Source organism: Musa acuminata, chromosome BXJ2-10 (genome assembly GCF_036884655.1).
Source record: "Musa acuminata AAA Group cultivar baxijiao chromosome BXJ2-10, Cavendish_Baxijiao_AAA, whole genome shotgun sequence".
Classification (NCBI taxonomy): Eukaryota; Viridiplantae; Streptophyta; class Magnoliopsida; order Zingiberales; family Musaceae; genus Musa; species Musa acuminata.
Genome location: NC_088347.1, coordinates 4,096,142 through 4,118,768, shown reverse-complemented (window position 1 = coordinate 4,118,768; position 22,627 = coordinate 4,096,142). Strand labels below are relative to the sequence as shown.

The window sequence follows — 22,627 nt, the reverse complement described above, 5'->3', positions numbered from 1 at the left end:
AACTTGTAAGAAACATTGCCTACTCTGCTGATAATTGGGAAGGGCCCTTCATACTTACGCACCAATCCTTTGTGAACTTTGTTCCTGAAGAATTGGAGTGATGCTGGTTGGAGCTTTACCAACACCAAATCGCCAACTTTGAACTCTTGTGGTCGCCTTCCCAAGTCTGCCCACTTCTTCATCCGTTTTGCCGCCTTCTCCAAGTAAGCTCGCGCAATATCGGCATTTCGATGCCACTCCTTTGCGAAATGATAGGCTGATGGACTACTCCCAGTATACCCAATTGCCATAGTTTGCGGAGTCGACGGTTGTTGTCCTGTGATAATTTCGAAGGGGCTCTTGTTGGATGCAGAGCTCCGCTGCAAGTTGTAGGAGAATTGGGCGATGTCCAACAGCTTCACCCAATCTCGTTGACTGGCACTCACGTAGTGCCGGAGATACTGCTCCAAGAGCGAATTTATTCTTTCAGTTTGGCCATCCGTCTGGGGGTGGAGGCTTGTAGAGAAGTATAACTTTGACCCCAACAATTTGAATAGCTCAGTCCAGAATCGTCCCAGGAACCGAGCGTCACGATCACTAATGATATTGTGTGGGACTCCCCAATACTTCACTACACCCTTCATCATCAATCTGGCCGCCTCTTCAGCTGAACAGTGTAGGGGAGCAGCAATGAAAGTTGCATACTTTGAAAACCGATCGACCACCACGAGTATCGATCCAAGTCCCCCTACAAGTGGCAAGCTTGATATGAAGTCTAAGGAAATGCTCTCCCATGGCCTCTCTGGTACGGGCAACGGCTCCAAAAGTCCCACCGGCTTCCGCTGCTCCGCCTTGTCTTGTTGGCAAGTAAGGCATGTTCGAACATACTCCTCCACATCAATCCCCATCTTTGGCCAGTAGAAGGCCCTCTCCACGAGAGCCAACGTTCTGTGAATGCCGGGGTGTCCAGCCCAAAGGGAATCGTGACACTCTTTTAAGAGTTCACGCCTTAAATTGTCCACTCGGGGAACATAAACCCTATTCCCTTTTGTGTAAACAAGTCCCTCCTGGACCCAAAATCGTCGTGCCTTGCCTTCTTTGATGAGCTGCATCAGGATAACTGCCTGGGGATCACTATACAGTCCATCTCTGATTCGGGAAAGGAAGTTGGAGTGTAACTGACTTGCTTGGCCTCTGCCCTCCAGTTGTGCAGCATTCACGCATTCCACTTTCCGACTCAGCGCATCGGCCACGACATTCGCCTTCCCGGGCTTGTATTTCATTGCCATATCAAATTCAGCCAGGAAGTCCTGCCACCGTGCTTGCTTTGGGGAGAGCTTCTTCTGAGTTTGGAAATAACTCAGGGCGATGTTGTCTGTCCTCAGCACAAATCGCGACCCGAGAACGTAGTGTCGCCAAACTCGTAGACAGTGGATCACTGCTGTCATCTCCTTCTCATGCACTGGATACCGCCTCTCGGTCTCGTTGAGTTTGCGGCTCTCGTAGGCCACCGGATGACCTTCCTGCATGAGTACTCCTCCAATAGCGAAGTCCGAAGCATCTGTGTGGACTTCAAAGGGCTCTCCATAGTTTGGCAATTTGAGCACTGGTTCTTCTAGGACAGCAGCTTTCAGGTCTTGGAATACTATCTCATATTTGTCCGACCACTTCCAAGGCTGCTCCTTCTTCAGCAACTCCGTCAGTGGGGTTGCCCGCTTCGAATACCCGGCAATGAAGCGTCGATAGTAGTTGACGAAACCAAGGAAGGATCTCAACTCTGGCACCTTCTTTGGAGTTCGCCATTCCGCAACTGCTTGCACCTTCGACTTGTCCATCTGAATGGAGCCATCACCGATTCGATGCCCCAAGAATAGGATCTCAGTTTGAGCAAAGTAGCATTTCTCCCTTTTTACGAACAAAGTGTTCTCCCTGAGAACCATGAAAATCGTCCGAAGGTGCTTGACGTGCTCCTCGAGCGTTTGGCTGTAGACGACGATATCGTCCAAGTAGACGACCACGAACTTATCCAAATACTCCTTGAATAGTTGGTTCATGAGAGTACAGAATGTGGCCGGAGCGTTGGTTAAGCCGAAAGGCATCACCAAGAACTCAAACGCTCCATACCTGGTCACACAGGTAGTCTTCGCTTCGTCGCCTTCAGCAATGCGCACCTGCCAATACCCCGACCGAAGGTCGAGTTTTGAGAAATACTTGGCCTTGCCCAATTGGTCGAACAAGTTCGCGATGAGCGGGATGGGATACTTGTTCTTCACCGTTACTTTGTTGAAGGCTCGATAGTCGACGCATAATCGGAGGCTCCCATCTTGTTTCTTCTGGAAGAGAACTGGAGCTCCGAAAGGTGCTTTTGAGCTGCGGATGAGACCACCGCTTAGCAGTTCACCTAACTGCTTTCTGAGTTCTGCCAACTCTGGCGGGGGCATGCGATATGGTGGTCTCGCTGGAGGCTTCACTCCTGGCTCCAGCTCGATACTGTGATCCACGCCTCTGCGTGGTGGAAGAGTCTTCGGCAACTCGGGTGGCATAACGTCTTTGAACTCCTTCAGGACGTTCGCCACCACAGCAGGTTCTTGAATGGCCTCTTCGTTGAGTGGCTCTAGCTTCATAGCAGCCACGAATGTCAGTTCGCCTTTTCGCACCCCTTTCTTCAATTGTAATGCCGAAATATGTTGGGGCTCCTTGGTTCCTCTCCGAGAGACGGGAACCATGCAGGGGTCATCGCCTCCCATCATACATAGGGAGTTCAAGAACGGCATCGGCACCAACTTCGCCGCATGCATAAACTCCATTCCAAGAATCACTTGGAAGTCGTCCAGTGGCACGGCCATCATGTTGATGTTTCCGCTCCAAGTCCCGATTTTGATAGGAACACCCTTCGCCAACCCGGAGATTCGCCTGGCCTCCGAGTTCACCGCTTTCATTCGGCTTGGGCTCTTCTCCAAGGTCAACCCAAGTCGCTGTGCTTCGCGATCGGCTATGAAGTTGTGGGTAGCGCCCGTATCCACCATTGCACGGGTCGTTTGGCCATTTAGCTTAATGTCCACATACATCAGCTCGCTACTTCCTGCTTTTTGTGCCTTCGTCTTCATGTTCTCCCCCACTTGACCCCGCATAGCGTTCAGCAAACGCATTGCTCCCATTCGTGGTCCTTGCGACTCCTCATCGTCGCTGCTGGATTCAGAACTGCTTGAGCTAAGGGCAACAGCTTTGCCCTTGTCCGATCAGGGAGGGTGGATGGAAGCCGTCAATGCATTGAGTGCTTGTTTTTGTGGGCACTCCCTTACCATGTGCGGTCCTCCGCACAAGAAGCATCCTCCAGGTTTTGAGGCCTTGCCTTTCGGGTTCGGCCCTTTGTGGGAGCTCTTCTTCTTCTGTTCGCCCCCGAGCTCCTTCCCTCGAGAATGTTTTGGAGGGCGATTGCCTGAAGATTGTTTCCTTCTCGCTGGGTCTTCAGAGGAAACAAAGTCGGTAAGCCTTTCTGCAGCTGCAATTGCCCCGACTACATCGGTAACATTCGTTCGATTCAACTCCTGTTGAGCCCATGGTTTTAAACCATCAAGGAAGCTGAACAACTTGTCCTTCTCGGACATGTCCTGTATGTCCAGCATTAGTGCAGAAAACTGCTTCACATAGTCTCGGATGGTGGTACTTTGGCGGAGTTGTCTCAACTTCCTTCTTGCGACGAACTCTGTGTTCTCCGGTAGGAACTGAGTTCTCAACTCCCGCTTCAAGTCTTCCCATGTGTCGACTCGACACCGACCTTGTTGGATTTCCTCCCAACGAGTTCGCCACCAAAGTTTCGCATCTCCATTCAGATACATTGTTGCTATAGAAACTTTGGTATCTTCAGAATCGGGCCTCGTAGCTCGGAAGTATTGCTCCATGTCGAACAGAAAGTTCTCGAGCTCCTTGGCATCTCTGGCCCCTCCATATCCATGGGGCTCAGGTGCCCTCAAATTTTGTGGCGGTGCAGCGCGGGTGTTGCCTCCTCCCGCATTTAGCGTTCTTGTAAGCATGGCCACCTTTGCGGTGAGTTCCGCCACAACATCTTGTAACTGCTGAACGGAGTCCTTGGTGTCATCAGACAGTCGGTCGACTAGGGCCTCGACCTTGTCGATCCTGGACTCCGCTTCCTCTTGCGAGCTCTCTACCCCAACAAGTCTTTGTTGGCCATGGTAGAGTTCCTCCATGCTCGCTTCCAGAACATCCAGGCGGGTTTCCGCCGTCGTGAGTCTCTCCTTATGACTCTTTTTCCCAGTTAGCGCACCAGATTGCGCTTCCTCCGCTCGCGGAGAGTTGCCAACTTCTCGCTCATCCTGTTCGCTGCCGCGATCCTCGTGAGCGGCTCCAACAGCATGAGAGCGAGTGTGCACATGCAGCCCACCTGCGGCTGCTTGGGGCAAGGGTCCGGCTTGCCCCGTCTTGCTTGATTCGCCACGATGCTTTGCCATGGCGAAGTTGCGAAGTTCGTTCGCTGTTCGATCGAAGAGCTTGCCCGCTCTGATACCACAATGTCACGACCTTAGCTGGAATTGCCTAAGGCGTGAGGCACCCTTGCGGCCAAAGACTCGAACTTAGCTTGCGTTGCCTAAGTCGCGAGTCACCCGTGTGGCAAAGACGCGAACTTAGCTTGCGTTGCCTAAGTTGCGCTTCGCCCTTGCGATCTTGCTCCGCAAGGATCAGCCACTTTGTAACCTCTCGCAGGTCCCGAAGGACCTGTAAAAGAGAAAGAAAGTTAGATCGAAAGAACGAGCAACGGACAAGTCCCGAAGTCTCGCGAAAAGGGAAGCCTTACAAGCAAATCGTCGAACACCTTGTGTGCACAAGAGAAAAGAGGGAGAGGGAGAAAAACAAGGCTTTCAAGGATGAACGAACAGCTGCAAGCCCACAAACAGCCGCTCACCTAGTCCCGGGCGCAAAACCAAGTTCCCGTAAAGGTCACGTGCGAACTTGCGAAAGAGTGTTCAACGTCCGGTATATAACCGAAGCCCCATCCAGCCCTGTGCCACCCGGGGGGTTCCTGGGGTCTGAGATGGCTGACATTTTGGTGAGCGGAGGCAGCTCTCCGCTCACCTCCCGCGGCACGCGAAAACGGAGCTGTTTTGGGCTGTTTTGGGATTGTTTTGCTCGGTTCGGTGAGCGGTCGCTTTGCAACGCTGCAGCTTGTTCGAACTTACATATTTACAAGCAAAATGACCCAAAACCATGAGAAAACACACTGTCAAGCAGCTGTACATGCAGGTGTGAGCGACGAACGGTTCGTTGAACGAAGTTGTTGCGGGTGCGCGACGACCGTTCGTGACAGCTCGGTACACCTGGGTGTACCGAGCGGTATACCGTACCGTACCGGTACCGAGCCCAGGTCGAAACTCCGGTACGATACGGTATTACGAACCTTGGGTCCAAGTACTCAGCAAAATGATCAATATTGTCATATTAACCACAAGGCCGAAGCACTTGAACTGACATACTTACATTTTATTTTCTTTTTGCCTTTTGAAATCTTTTGCTGTTGTTAACATTTTTCAACTGATGACAGATCCAAGTTTCTAAAATTATTGCAAACAAAACCCAAAAACATACTCAACAAAAGCTAGAAAAACTTTCTCAAGAACAATGTGCCATTTAAAGCGACACAACTACATTTTATCTTGTCTTTTTTAATTCTACAAATTGCATATGGCATTTCCATAGCTTGACAGGTCCAAAAATTCAACAAACAACATTCAACTAGAATATTGCAGTCTTATGGCTTAGATGAGGGGAAAGAACCTAAACGTATAGCCAACAGAAGGGTAGCAGCACAGCAAGTTGATCTCAGCTTATTTATATTTACAGTCACCAAAAGTAAATAACAATAGCTTGTGCACCCACTTGTCAATGTGATTCAAATCAGCAAAACACTTGCCTCCAGTCCTAAATATGACTAAATGCACTTTCAGTCTCTACTCAACAATGTTTAAATATATTTATTGCTTAACAAACATGTAAAACTCTTTTAAAGAATCACCCAAAACAAACAATATACTCAAAAATCAAATCAAAAAATAAAGAAATAATTTCAAGTAATATTAGCAAGTACTTTCAGACTGCAATGAACATAGACCATTTAAAGATTCCCAAGGCAAAAATAGATAAATGCAAATCCATTCATTTGAGGCAAGCATGACATGCCAAGCTTTTTCAGTGCCAAATCAACTTCTTCTTCTGCAAAGTTCATGGCTAATAGGTACAATCTCTTCTCTCCATCTTGAACAGAAGGCACATTGTGGTACTGTGACATATGAGGAAAATTCAAGACAAGTTAAATTTGAAGTCAAATAAAGCAGATAATCATTTCAATCAATGTAAGGCCGCAATGGCAAAACATGAATATTCCTTCGCCAAAATGAATATTTATGAAACCAAATTAACCACAGTCAAGCAATCCATGTAGTAATACCAATCAGTTAATTAGATTAAAATATGAGGAAAATAAAAGAGAACCACAAGGACAGCTAAGGATACACTATTCTGGAGTAAGAAAATCCTCTACCAAGACAAGAAAATAATATGATTAAAATCAACACATCAAATGAATTGCTCAAGCAAAAAAGAAGCAAGATGCATCATTATAAAGTGAACCATAATAGAACCTCAGCAACAAAAATAGAATTTATGAAACATCCATGTTAGCATGGGTATGCCAATCCGATATCTGATTGTAGTAGCCTCTTATTAGTTCAGAGTCAATATTAGATCATTTGATTCCTTATCACATTTGGATACCATAATGGCTCTAATTAAAGCAAAACAAATTTGGGCAAAATGAAAGCTCCACAAGATTATGCAAGTGGTTGACAATTCAAGGCCAACATAACAGATAATTAACCAAAACCAAACACCATCTACCCGGTAAAAATAAACTAGATCATAATCTCATATATCAGGCATTGTCACAAAAATCTCAGATGGAACATAAACATGCTCAAGGTAATTAATCAGACCCAGATATAAGAATGACACAAAAATAGAATAATAAAGAAGAGAAAGGAAATAAGAAGAAAAACAGCTAACTATTGTATTAAGTTTTCAAAAAGTTATATCAACTCCATAGACTTCTAATACTTCCACACCTTTTATAAGTTCAAATCGGACACCAATTGACTACCCTTTTAAGAAAAAAAAAATGCAACATATGACTTGCTGAAACTAGAAAAACTTTGATCTTCTAGGAATCCAATTAAGCAAACAAGCAACTAAAAGAAATTTGAGAACACTATTAGGAAGTTCAGAAAGTAACTATCCCAAGCTATAATTATGAACACAAGCCTTCCTAAAAAAATCTTCAAATCCACTAGGGAAAAAAGAGGGAAAAGAAAGTAACCTGACTGTAGAATAATTATAACATATCTCCACTCAGATTCTGCCATATAGGCTCATTATGTGCAAAAGACAAACTACTGCAGCACTTCAACTGAATTAAATCACTAAATGAAATTGTTACCTTACCTAATGAGTTCGCTAAATGGTGGTATTCTATCAGGCAACCTTCTGCTCCTCTCAACTGTTTTGCTACCTTCCACCACTACCCTACTCTCCATCACTTTGATTTTGGAAATGGAAGTGGGACAGTATCATCCAGGAAGCCCATCGATTCAAGCATTCTACTTCATTACAAACAAATATCTAACCCTCCCCTAAATCAAGCATTGCAACTTTATTTTGCAATCTGAGTGTACATATTTTCACCACAACAGGCAATTATGGCTCCACCCACAAATCTACTAAATCAATAGCCTTAAGTCTCTTTCTTAAATTGTTCATTTTGTAGGTTATTTAATTTGTTCTAACTTTATTCTTCATTTATTTTTAAAAGTTTAGATGTTTCAATAGGTAAAGCCATAAGAACTTTGAGATGAGGAGTTTGGGAACTTAAAAAATCTGGAATTATTAAGGAGAGTCAAATTTCCTCCTCAAATGAGTAAATAGCTTTTGTCTTGTTACTTTATTCTTTCAGTTTGATTTGTGTTGGTGGGCGGCAACTTTCACTTTAATGCATTGTGTTCTCCTTCAGATTTCGATGATCTGAATTCTTTATTAGGAGAATGATGACAAACTAGGGCAATCAACTTGCATTCACCCAAGAACCCAATGACACTGGAGGAACAGCAAAGTAACATCTTGATCATGACTAAGATCTGGCTTTTACAGATCAAACGGCTGACCAACATGCAGACCAAGCAATTTCAGTCAGTCTTATCCGGGTGATAAACTGATTGATATTGAGCTGGATCATCCAATACCAGTGCCCATCATATCTTTTGTATTCTCACATTTTCTCATCTCTTCTTCTGCTAGTGGTTCTTACAGTTAATCTGCATTGCCTCCTCTACACTAGTACCACCCCTCCTCCACTGCACGTCTTATTGTCTGATGCTAGTGATCACGTACTCTCTTTCCCTCTTCTTTCTCTTATTCTGTTGTCAGTTCTTTCAGTTTGACAGCCCCATTGCTCCTCCCCTCTACAACTGCTCACCCATGTCATCGCCTCTCCTCCATCATAAATACCAGACCTCTCCTCCTCCACCTCCTCTTTACGAATCTCCGAATTGCTTCTTAAAGAAAAACAGAATCTACCTATCATGGGGAGGCAAAACTGCCCAAAAACAAAGCCACCAGCCAACCATTTTGGGTTTTTTAATGTGCACAGAGCAGCCAGAAATGTCAACTATCACAACACATTGAGCATTTGGGGTAGTGTCTTAAGCTGGTTCATTACTTGGCTCCACAACAGTGTTATATATGGGTTGTTGAGGCATACCTCTCCTATTTAGTTTTATTTTACAGTTTTTTTGTTTCTATCTCTTCTTTTGCTTTGTTCCTACTTGATCGTGTTTATTTCATTATCTTTATTAAACAAAAGCACAACCTATTGTTTTGCACAACATAATTATGTTATTTGCATCCTCTTGCCAATTTTTTATGGTTTGTCTAGTACCAATTAGCAATCAGACTAGTCTAGAATTGGTATCCATTAGCATATCGACGCTCAACATAGATCAATACTATTGTAATCAAATCCCCAATTTAAGCATAATTTTTCATTTCATTTCTTGCTAATGAAATTTAGGAAATAACTATTCAACATTCCAAATAGGGTGATGTCATTTTTGTCAGTAAATTAATGAAAACAGATTAAATAAAGATAAAAATAAAAAAAATTTACCTTTTGTGCAGGGTTGACCTCCTATTTAAGGAGAAGGATTTCTCTCCTTCATTCCTTACCAAGCCAAGCCTAGCAACAGGAACAAGGAGTTGCATCCTACTAAGGAGAGATAGGTTCCCCTGCCTTTCTTGAAAAATAAAATTTTTTTTCGATTCCCTTAAATGTCTGAAATTTTATCTTTTGATTAAAACATGTTATAATTATTCATATTATATGCAGTTTCTAAAATTTTCTTCTATTCCTTTAAATGTCTAAAATTTTATAAATGGATTAAAACTTGTTATAACTATTAACGTTATATGAAGTTTCTAAAATTTTCTCTTATCCCTTTAAAGGTTTAAAATTTTATTTTGGGATTAAAACATATTGCAATTATTCATGTCATATGCAGTTTCTAAAATTTTTATCTTGGATGCATGATATTTGATTTCCATTAGATTTATATAATACTTTATTAAAAATATTATTTCTCCTTTATGTAATTTTATCTTTTTAATCTGCTGTTATTTATTATGTTTTAATAACTAAATGCTAATGAATAAATGTTTTGATTATAATTTCATGATGTCATAATTTGGAATTGAGAGAACTGGTTTGAATTTGGGTTGAAATCAACCAACAGGCTAGGCCATAGCCCGCAGACTAGGTCCAACCAATTGGCCAAACCCAACCAACAAGCTAGACGCAACTCGTAGGTCAAGCCCCAGCTTGTAGGCTAGCTCAACCCAACCCAACATGAGCAGTCGTGTGTGGTGCACATGACCAACCCATGAGCTATGGGTTGGCCCAGCCTGGTATGGTGCATGTACAGTCATGTGCAATGCACATGACCAATACATGGGTTAGCCCAACCTAGCCCAGCGTTATACAATCTATCTCATTGCCCTTTATTTGATTTTGGCCCAAATATTGATTAAACCGAATCAGATTTGATCAGTTTAAATCGATTCAAGGTGTTTCCAAACTAGTTTGACATTGAAGTCTATTTAACCTGAACTGAACCCAATCCGATCCAAATTATACCAATCTAGGATAATTCCATACTAGTTAAATGAGGATTAGAGATCGATTCAGCTGGGTTCTAGTTAAATCGAGTTTAATTTAATCGATTGAGCTAGGATTCAAGTCAATTATGGGCTAATTGATATAAAGGATCGAAATATCATACCGTACCAGAGTTTCAACATTTGCTCGGTACGGTACGATACTATATACCGAGCGGTATACCGTTCGGTATACGGCTCGGTATATATATATATATTTATTTATTTATTTATATTTATTTATTTATTTATATTTATATATTTTTTTATAAAAGACGATGCGACGTTGCCTTTTCCTTCTCCCACGCAGGGTGATGTCGCCTTTTATAAAAATATTTATATATAAATATATATATATATATATTTCATCCGGTAACGAGCGGTCCGTGTACCAGTCAACTGACGAACCGGTACGTACTGCCCAGTACGAGCGGTATTATTCGAAACTGCATACCTTGATTGATATTATTTGATATTAATTATGTTTAAAAGATAAATTGAGATATTTTAATGTATTATTTCATCCCGATATAAACATGACTAGTATGAGATGATTTTATTTCCCTACTGAAAGTACGTAGGGTGATTTCCTTAGGAGATTAGCAAGCCGTCAGATGTGGCGATTGGACGATTCCTTCGTCCACTGTTAGGAGGAATGTGCCCCCACTTTGACGAGTGAGGGACACCACTCCATCAATTATTGAGAGTGCGATATAGTTTTATCTTCATCCGCTATTGGGAGAACACAAACTCGTCCCGTAGGATAAAGCCTCTCCATCCGCTATTGAGGGAGTGCTCATTCATGTATTTGATATACTCCACTGGGATGATTGACTTTCGGACATGTATTTATTTTATAATTGACTTAGAGGCGTTCCTATTTAACGTTATTGAAATTTCTTTATTTTGTTTTTGATTTTCAGAACAATCTCCCAATAGCACTAACCACATTCTAGTAGAGAGAGCAAACGCTAGGTAAATCCAATTGGACTTTATTTTTGAGTGGGCAACACTATGTTTCTCAATAAAGCCCATAACTACTTTTGATTTATATTTAATGAATAAATAAATTATAATAAATATTTATAATTTATGCATATTAATAAAATAATATTTATTTACTTAGCTCTTGATGTACTTATAGAAAGATGTTGTAATTTTATGAAAAAATCTAGGATATGACAACCATTCAAACCATCGAGAAAGAGAGATAAGATGAGAAGAAAGGAAGAGGAGGTAGTGGTGGTGGACAAGGTGGAGGTCGAAGAGAAGGAAAAGGGGAAGAAAATGAGTATATGGTGGTGAACAAGACTGAGGAGGATGAGAGGATAAAAAACAGAGAAGTGGAAGTGGAGGAAAAGAAGGCAGCGAGGGAGAATAAGAAAGGCAAAGAAGAAGAGAAGGATAAGACTGTTGTCACACCCTTAAAAGCAAGGTTCAACTTTACTAGGTAACAACCTAAGCTCTGCTCCTTGAAGCTCAAAAGAGAGCAAATCAGGAGGCCAGTTTGACCATCAAATACATTATAACTGATTACATTTAGCAAAATTAGCCAACCAGTGTGCACAACGGTTAGCCTCTCTAAAAAAATTATGAATAACTTTACATGTCTGGAGTTCACTAAAGGCCACAAAAAGATTTCTAACACAATTCGAAAATCTTTATGATGGTTCTTCCAACTGATTGAGGATTCTAGCAATCTATCTCTATTTACAGCATCAAAAATCCCTCACTAATTGCAGTTTGAACTCCTCCAATAGCAAGGAGTTCATTGTACCAGCTCCCTTCTTCATTAGTAATTTTACAATCAGACCCGTTTCAATTAGTTAAAACCTTAAAAATTCTTCTTTTAGGACTCTTTCTCACCTTTTCTTAATAATACAAACAAAATTAAACTGGTTTCAAACTAAAAAATAAATAAATATTCTTTGTAACAAACGAGAAAAGGATCATCAGTTGTATCTAAAGAATAAATGTATACACAAACAAGTTCTAGTATCTAAGCAATTAAGCATGATCAATTCAATGTCAAATATGATCATATACCTGCACCTACCACTAAAATGATCATCATAAGTCGATGAAAGGTAAGTTAGGGTCCCTGATATCACTCCATTATAGATCGATATGGTATGTCTATAAGACCCATGTATGGAACTGCTCCCACATCTAATCAGTGTCATCAAAAAGGCAATAAGTGCCAAGGTTCCAAAGTGTCCGAGGTGCTAGGCACTCACCCAAGCGAAACGAGATGTTCGTCAATATAAAATGATAAAAGAATATAATTAACATCATTAATATAAAATTTAGACAAGATATGAGTTCCATATAATTTTAAATTCAAATTACCACCACTAAATATTAAATTACATTCATTTAACTAGCAACAAAACATTAAACTTCTAGATTGTCATAATCTAATAATAAAATAACAAAACAAAGTAAGATTAGCATCAAAATTAATATTATTTTAAATTATAGCAAAAAATTAATAATTTAAAATTAACATCAAAATTAATAATAAATTTCTTGAGCCACGGTAGGAAGGAGGAGCATGCTATCAAGAACAAGGAGCTGCAGCGAGTTGCGACGAGAGGAGGGAGGCTGTGGGGCGAGGGTTGCAATGAAGGGGGGAAGAGGGAGGTCAAAGGAGAAGGACAAGGAGGATGGTGTCGGGGAAGGGAGCAGCTGCGACGAAGGGGGGAAAAGGGAGGAGGGATCGGTGGTGGCAACTGCGATGGTGGGGAGCCCGGGGGGGGGGGGGGTGGGGGGGGGGGTGGGGTGTGGGTGGTGGGTGGGTGGTGTGAGGGGGAGGAGGGGAAGGGAGGGACGAGGGTGAAGGGACTATGCGATGGCAGAGGAAGAGGAGGAGACAGAGAGAGATACCGAGGAAGATCTTTATGCATGTGTACAATTAGGAATTGAAATGTGCAAGGATCAACCTTGGACTTTTCTATTTCCTTATATATGTCAACAAAGCATAACCTCAAAAACATGTCCTAGTGGATGTAGACTAACTTCTTCATGCATGTGTACAAGAGCTGGACTTTCAAATGAATCAAGTTGACCATCAACTAATTATGCTCCCAACTGCTATACGTTTTCTGAAGTTAAATTTGGTTTAATCTAAAGTTGTTTTTTTTTTTTTTTTTACTACTTAATACTGATCAAGTGTCATTCATCTTTATTTAAGTTTTCATGTTTCAGAAATAATGAGTAATTTGAATCAGGACATCTAATATGTTACAGTTGCAATAGAATGCGCTAACTGAATCATCTTAACTGGTCATGAGCTGGTCAAATTTGAGGCATAATAGGGTCCTACAACTTGTACAATCACATGGCATGCTTTCTGTTATAGTTTTAGGCTTTTAGCCACCTATCAAACTAATTGACTTAGTTGATTCCCAAATTTACCTGATTAACTTAAGAAAATAAATAGGCAACTGTATTGCCCATAAAGAGGTAACGGTATAAACACATCAGATAATATAAATCAAGAAGTCACCTTAATCTTGTTATTTTAACTTGGTATCTTCTTGCATCACTGTTCCCTACAGCTCTCAGTTTATATACCCAAACCACTCTCTAAACTATAGTCCACATTAGTGTCTACCGTACCGAAGTGTACCGGCCGTATTGGGCGGTACGTACCGGTCCGCCAGGTACTCGGTACGCGGACCACCTTTTACCGCTACAGTGCTACAGTGCTACATTGTAGCACTGCTACAGTGCTATAGTGTTAGCAGTGCTACAGTGTAGTACTGTATCACTGCTAAAGTATAGGTACACCAGGGTGTACCGCTCGGTACGCCCTGGTGTACCATCCGGTACACCGGTACCGTACCATACCGAGCCCGGGTCGAAACTCCGGTACGGTACGGTATGACGGACCTTGGTCCACATTTCTCCTTACTTTTTTTTTTTCCTTCAACAGAAATTTTACACGACAGGTCTCCTTATCAGTAAGCAATTACTTCTGGTTTTGATCCAAGCAACAGTCAGCCCAAGTCATCCAAGGGGGTCCAGGAGGTGCAGCAGTATTGCAACTTTTAAAAGGAAAAATATCAGAAGTTCAACGTGAGGACAAAAAACTTATCTTTTGTTAAAAATTTATTATTAGGAACCTGATTTCAATTGCGTTAGTGTACCATGAAGATGCAATCAAGGGATCCCACAACTGCTAATAACTTGAAAAAAGCAAACCTGCCTCCATTACAAGAGCGAATGCAATAGGACTTATCACAAGCAAAACAATATCGTGGCACAGGATAGAACTTGCACAATATTCAGAACAAACTACAATAAATGGACATGTGGACCTGAGCATAAAAATTCCAAGCTAAGAATCAGTATAAATAGCAAGATGAAGAGTCCAATAATGCATATTTTCTCTAAATTTCCACTAATGGTAGCCTAAACCACCCACATGCATTGAGTAATATAAGCATTTAAGAAAAGAGAAAGAACATAGGGATCACCTCAGAATCAACATTATCATCTAACTCAGACCCAAAAAGAGAATCAGCTTCTTCCCTCTCAGGACTAGAAAAACCATCCAAAGAGCTTGATGCTTCAGGACCTGCATTCTGAAGAGCCAAATATGTTTACCTTAATTTTTATCTCAGCCTAAATGAAAGAAGTTGCTAGCAGATTCTGACTGCATAGAGAGAAAACTAAAAATATATATTTTTTCTCTAAGGATTGAAAAATCATACCGTACCAGAGTTTCGACATTCGCTCCGTATGGTACGATATACTATATACCGAACGGTATACAATTCGGTATACCGCTCAAAATATATATATATATATATATATATATATATATATATATATATATATATATAATTCAGCGACATCACCTCTCTCTTCTCCCAAGCGGGGCGACGTCGCCTCGTGTATATATATATATATATATATATATACGTCACCGAGGCGACGTGACGCAACCTTTCATAAAAATATATATTAATATATATATATATATATATATATATTTCGTCCGGTAACTGGCGATCCGTGTACCGATCAGCTGACGGACCGGTACGTACCACCCGGTACAGGCGATATTATTCGAAACTGTATACCAAGGTAGGCAATTTCGAATGATACCGGCCGATACGGGCGGTACGTACCGATCCGACGGTATATCAGTATGCAGACCGCTCGCAACTGGGCGAAACGTTTAAAAGCGTCGCGTATCAAACGATACGGGGTAATATCGAGCGGTAACGGTCGAATACCGAGCGGTACATACCGGTCCGACGGTATATCGGTACGCGGACCGCCCGCAACCGGGTGAAACGTTTAAAAGCACCGCATATCAGACGATACAAGGTAATATCGAGTGGTAATGGTCGAAATTCGACCGTTACCACCTGGCACAACTCGGTAACAATCGATTTTGACCGTTACCGTACTGTAACAGTGCTACAATGCTCCAACGGTCAAATTAACCGTTGGAGCACTTTCTTATAATATTTAAACCCTTCTTCTCCCCTATTTCACTCCAATAGATTCTCATACTCTCTTAAACTATCTCAAACTCTTTTTTCTCTCCTAAACTCTAGAAAACAAGGATTTGTAAATTCAATCGAGGTTAATTTGGGAAGATTAAGAGGAAGAACTTTCTAATCAAGATGTATGTATTCTCTTTCTTTAATTAGAGAGTAATTAAGATCTTTAATATTATGATTAGTGTGTTTCATGCATATTAAATATTAAAAAATATTTATGATAGTAAAATAAGTTTAATTAGGTTTTATTAAAATTATTTAATGCTGCGATTAGTCATTTTAATGATGATTTAATTGAAATTTGTTCGATTTTATGTCAATTCAATATGTTTAATACCTATTAGGGTGTTTGTCATGTTTATAGTGTTGTAAGAGAAGTAATTAGTGAAAAATTAACTATGTTAATCATATAATTAGTGTATCTAATGATGATTTTATCATAATTTGAATCATATTGGATCAAAATTATATATTTAATATTTCTTTTATATGTTTGACATATATATAATGGTAAAATAGGTTTAATTAGGTTTTATTAAAGTTATTTAATGCTACGATTAATTATTTTAATGATGATTTAATCAAAATTTGTTCGCTTTTATGTCAATTCAATATGTTTAATAGGGTGTTTGCCATGTTTATAGTATTGAAAAAGAAGTAATTAGTGAAAAATTAACTATGTTAATCATGTAATTAGTGTATCTAATGATGGTTTTATCATAATTTGAATCATATTTGATCAAAATTATATATTCAATGTTTCTTTTATGTGTTTGACATATATATGATGGTAAAATAAGTTTAATTAGATTTTATTAAAGTTATTTAATCCTGTGATTAGTCAATTTAATGATGATTTAATCGAAATTTGTTTAATTTTATATCAGTTCAATGTGTTTAATACCTATTAGGGTGTTTACCATTTTATAATGTTGAATAAGAAGTAATTAATAGGAAATTAACTATGATAATCGGGTGATTAGTATATCTAATGATAATTTTATCATAATTTGAACCATATTGGATCAAAATTATATATTTAATGCTTCTTTTATGTATGTAACATATTTATGATGATAAAATATGATTAGTTATGTTATAATAAAATTATTTAATGCTGCGATTAGTGATTTTTTATCGATATTTGGTCAATTTAATATGTTTATACTTTATAGTTTATTTGATTTAAATTGGATAGAATCATGACACCAAAGGTACAGCCACATGATAATGCATGGGTTCATGCCCGAAAGATAGATGAGAATTGTCATCATTGGCAATGTATTTATTTTGACTACATCGATAAGGGTGGAGGAATAACTCGGGTGAAAATGCATTTGGCTAGCAGGTATCCTGATGTTGCAAAATGCAAGAAGGATCCAACGAAGATCCGTAAATTATTTTAAAGCAAGCTACAACAAGCAAAGGAAGATACATTAAAAAAAAAAGGCAAGAGTTGATGAAGAGTATTATAGGGCTACACAGGAACCAGTTTATGATCGGTATGAGGGTTGCGGCGATCAAGTCGACCCGGATCTCACAGCTGGGATTCGTACATCATTGGATAATCAATATACGGTCGATGAAGCAACGAGGCATCGACGACCTTGCTCACAATTGGAGCACGGCAATGGTAGTGGAATCCAGAGGTCGACCAGCATGAGACAACCAATTGCTCCTTCTCAGTTAGGCCGAACTAGTAGCATAAGGTATGGTGGACTCCGTGGTTTTATGAGAGGTCTTGGCAGGAGGTCCGCATCAGATATTGTTGATATTGATTCGCAAGTCTCCCCCACAAACAGCGAAACAGACACGGATTGACGATGCATACACAAAAGAGAAAAAAGGGGATATTGGGAAGGCAATCTCAAAATGGTTCAACTTCCACAGGATTCCAGCGAACACAACCCAAGGTCCATATTATTAGAGCATGGTCTCTTCTATTTAAAAGTCTGGCACGGGGATCCAACCTCCAACACCAAAGGAGATTTACGACGTATACTTAGATGAGGAGGTGATAGAACTAAAGGATTGGATCAAATCCTTCAAGAGGCAATGGGACGAATATGGGGTGACACTGATGTGTGATAGTTAGATAGGACCAACAAAAATGAGTACAATCAACTTTCTTGTTTATTGCAACAGAAGAGTGGTGTTTCATAAGTCTGTTAATGCTTCTGAAAAGATCCAAGGTGCAAACTAAAATGAGAGCTTGATGGACACTATAGTAGAGGAGATTAGACCATAGTATGTTGTCCAAATAATAACAGACAATAGAGCGAATTTCAAAAAGGCTGATTTGCAATTGATGGAAAAAAGAAAAACTTTATTTTGGACTCCATGCGCAGCTCATTGCATAGACCTAACGCTGAAGGATATTGGTGTGTAAGATGCAGTCAAGAATTGTATAGCTCGAGCACAATCAATTACAAAGTTTATATATAATCATCATTGTGTCTACGCTTTAATACAAAAGTATGTAAACGGTATGATACTCCGACCTGGAATTACTCGGTTTGCTACCACTTTTATTGCATTAAAATCATTACAGCAAAAAAGACATGGCTTGAAGGCAATGGTCACCTCACAAGAGTGGTCTGAATCCAGATATTCGAAATTAAGCGATGGAAAAAAGATAGAAAAGTCCATTCTTTCCTCTAGATTTTGGGAGACTACAGTAGAAATTATAAAAGGTGTGGAACCACTTTATATTGTCCTCCGTAAGGTCGATATGGACAAGCGTCCACAGATGTCGTATCTTAAATATATGCTGATTTCAACAAGAGAGGAGTTCGGGAGAGCATTCAAAGATGATTTTAAGGCCGACCAATACGTATGGATCATTGATCGTCAGACCAAAGTTCATATGGATCAAGATATCCATAATGCAGATAAATTCATATCCAGAATAATCTAATTTATTATTATTTAGATAATAAAAAATCATACTAACAAAATTATGTCTTGCAGCGTATTATCTAAACCCAACAATTCAATATTAATATGCTCTCGGAACACAAAATAATTTCCTAACGACACTACGAAATATTATATATCGGCTCTTATCAAACACTACTGATGCAGCCGATGCTCTTATGGAGGATCGATTATTTCAAGAAACAGTTGGTTCATTCTTCGACGTTGTAGTTGTATCGTGTCGTTACACTATGGATCCTGGTGAGGAAAAGTTATACATATTGATTATCAATTATATTTAATATTAATTATTTGTTATGCTAATAAAATCTTATTTATATCTTTTTGCAGTCGAGTGGTGGCTATAATTTGAAGGGGATGCACCACATTTAAGGAAGGTTGTCGTTCGTTTACTTTCACACAACAACATCTAATGGTTGCGAACGTAATTGGTCAACGTTTGTATTGATTTATACGAAGGTCCGCAACAAACTCTCCTACAGACGGTTAGAGAAACTAGTATATGTCCATTATAACATACGGCTAAGATTGCGATGTGCTGAGTTGGATAAGGAGCTAGAGGAACCAGATATTGATCTCATTGACCTCCAATTCTACAACGAAGATTCAGAGCCAATGTTAGATTGGGTTGAAGCAGCAGAGAACCAAGAGGATCCTCTACTTGATAAGGCAGGAGATCCTCAGTGTCCTTCACGTTTTATCACCGAGGCAATAGAAGAAGAAGAAGCACAACCACAACAGGTGGAAAATCCCCCTCGATTACAACGTGATAGGAGTCAAACAACATCGAGTCAAACTGCTCGAGGAACTACAGACACCCAACGGTCACAGTCGTCCGCCCAGCGTGCAAAGGCAAAGGGGAAGGCAGTAACATCAGTTGCATCGTTGGAAAGAATCGAGTCGGGCGACGAGACACCTTCACAATCACATTCAGCAACTCGCTCGGTCCAGAGACATAATAGCAACACGGACAATAGTGCCTCGACGGATGATGGCGGTGATGTCGGGCAGTCGTTGGTCTCGTCTACACAACTTGAGGGTGGTGCATGGACTGAGGAGCAATATTTTACACATGTCACCCAAGTTCAGATCATGGAACTCGACAATGTACTGGTCAAGTTTATACGCGGAAGGGGAAGGGGAAAGGGAAGGCAATGGATGAATTTGAGCAAATGTGACAGAGCCTACATGATATAGACACAGAAAGAAGCTCATCGTATTCACAGTCATCGTATTATGGAGAATCATACGGGCAACAGCAATATGGTGATAGTTGGTCATCCTTCTCTAAGCAACAGAATAATACAGAGCAACAGATCAGTAGCGAAAGTAGAAGCTCTGACATTCACCAGTATATGCCTCAAGAGCTACCTCGAACAAATATGATTCATAACGATCAGCCTACGATCAACACCACATTGATGCATCAATGGCATACGGTGTATCAATACACTATGTCATGGGATTAATTTCATGATTGGGTCCAACAAACATATCATATTGATACGCAGATGTATAGGATCGAGGACCCCGATCCACCACCCGTGGAGGCCCATCGTTCATTTTGGTGGTAGAATCAACAATTAGGTATATCTACATATGTGATTATTTAATTCATTTGAATTTTAGAGTTTATATTGTAATAAAATAGTCTAACAATTCAAATGATTTTTCTGTAGATATTTTAATATTTACATAAGGACAATCCATAACAGACTGAAATACGAACCTTGAACAAGCCTTCCTCAAAACCCGAAAAAGATATGTGATACTATTCTTACCTAATTTACATTGATTTTGTTAAACTTATACTATTACTATATTTATTTCTAACTTAAAAACCCTATCCTAACTTTTTTTTATTTTCAGGTATTTTCAGAGGGTTTTACACCTTAAATTAGGTATACCGCTCGATACACCGTGGCGTGCCGCTCGGTACACGGTACCGTACCGTACCGAGCCAACCTCGAAATACCGGTATGGTACGGTATTGTGGACCTTGCTGTATACCTTGATTTTCTCTTAAATATGATCACTCTACCCTGTTAGGATCGAGAGCACTAAGAGGGGGGGGGTGAATTAGTGCAGCGGAAATCTTATATTAATTTAAAAACCAAGAGCTGCGTTCGTTCAAAAACTATTATGATGCAAAAGCAAATTCTCAGTTTGTATCTAGGTGCAGTTTGCGTCTAAACGCAGTTTTGCGTCTAAACTCAGATTTACGTCTAAACGCAGATTTACGTCTAAACGCAGATTTACGTCTAAACGCAGATTTACGTCTAAACGCAGTTTTACGTCTAAACGCAGTTTTACGTCTAAACGCAGTTTTACGTCTAAACGTAGTTTTACGTCTAAACGCAGATTTACGTCTAAACGCAGATTTACGTCTAAACTTTGAAACTCGTTTGTATACTCGCAGAAGGCAGTATGCAGTTGAAATCAAGACGTAAACGTGAACTGAAATCTGACGATTGAGCGAGGAAAGCCGATTTACGTCTGAATGCAGTTTTGCGTCTAAATGTTGAAACTCGTTCGTAAAATCATAGAGGACAGATTGCAGTTATTAATAGGATTAAAATGTAAGCGTAAATTGCAAAGAAGCTCGTTCGTAAAAGCACGGAAAACAGTTCTGCAGAATCAAACGTAAACGTAAACTGTAATGTATGAAAATACGAATTTACGTCTGAATGCAGATTTGGACGAACAGCACTTAGAATTTGTTCGTGAAAGCGCAGAGAGCAGTAGTGATGAGGGAGGTTTGCAGTAATGATAAAGTGCTCGAAAATAAACGCAAACCAGAGATTTAGAGTGGTTCGGTCAGCCTTGACCTACTCCACTTTTGGCTTCCTCCACCGATGAGGTTGCCGACGTCAACTAGGTGCCTTCCTTCAATGGGCGAAGGCCAAACTTCCCTCTTACAATTTCTCTCCTTTTGACAGGCTTAGGAGACAACCTTTACAGACCTTTCTCTCCTCACTTTACAATTGAAAACTTGAAGAACAGAAGGAGGAGACTTAAAGGCTTTACAACACTTTTGAGCTCTTAGAATCACAGAAAAGATCAAGATTTCGGTATTGGTCTGTATCTTTTCAGTGCTGAATGGGTGGGGTATTTATAGGCCCCCAACCCAATTCAAAATTCGAGCTCAAAACGATCAAATCGATCAAATCCCAGAATTCTGGGATCAGGCGGTTGCACCTCTCAACTGGAGAGGTGGCACCGCCTGGCAGAGCTCGAAGACTGAGCTCAGCCGATTGCTCTTCTCTGCCAGAGCTCGAAGACTGAGCTCGATGGTTGCATCACCTGGCAGAGCTCGAAGACTGAGCTTGGTGGTTGCATCACCTGGCAGAGCTCGAAATCTGAGCTCGGTGGTTGCATCACCTGGGAGAGCTCGAAACTGAGCTCAGGCTGATGCACCTCTCTGCCAGAGCTCGAAGACTGAGCTTGGTGAATGCATCACCTGGCAGAGCTCGAGACTTAGCTCAGGCTGATGCACCTCTCTGCCAGAGCTCGAAGACTGAGCTCGGTGGTTGCATCGCCTGGCAGAGCTCGGAACTTGAGCTCTGGCGGTGCAACCTCTTGGCTGGGGCGGTTGCACCTCCCAACCCCACAGCCCAGGCGGTTGCACCTCCTGGCTGGGGCGGTTGCACCTCCCAACCCCACAGCCCAGGCGGTTGCACCTCCTGGCTGGGGCGGTTGCACCTCCCAACCCCGCAGGAAGACATAGCCTGGGCGGTGCTACCTCCAACCCTGGCGGTGGCACCTCTTCACTATTCCAGCTCACTTGGTTTGGCTCCAAACTTGGTCCAAACCAGTCCGAACTTGGGCCTAATTGGCCCCTACTTGGGTTATAGGATTAACACCTAATCCTAACCCTAATTAACGTGCTAACTATGAATTTAAAGACATTTTCTAAGCTTTTA

At 40.8% G+C, this 22,627-nt stretch overlaps 1 protein-coding gene across 1 annotated transcript in view; it reads right to left on the bottom strand.

The window, feature by feature from the left end:
* LOC103999775 (probable inactive DNA (cytosine-5)-methyltransferase DRM3) overlaps positions 1–22,627 on the bottom strand; it is a 68,507-nt gene that overhangs the window by 25,845 nt on the left and 20,035 nt on the right. Inside the window, exons 4-5 of the mRNA XM_009421619.3 lie at positions 14,730–14,837; positions 6,172–6,271 (exon numbers count right to left, since the gene is read on the bottom strand). Coding sequence (XP_009419894.2) covers positions 6,172–6,271; positions 14,730–14,837 — 208 coding nt within the window. The remainder of the gene's footprint in view (positions 1–6,171; positions 6,272–14,729; positions 14,838–22,627) is intronic.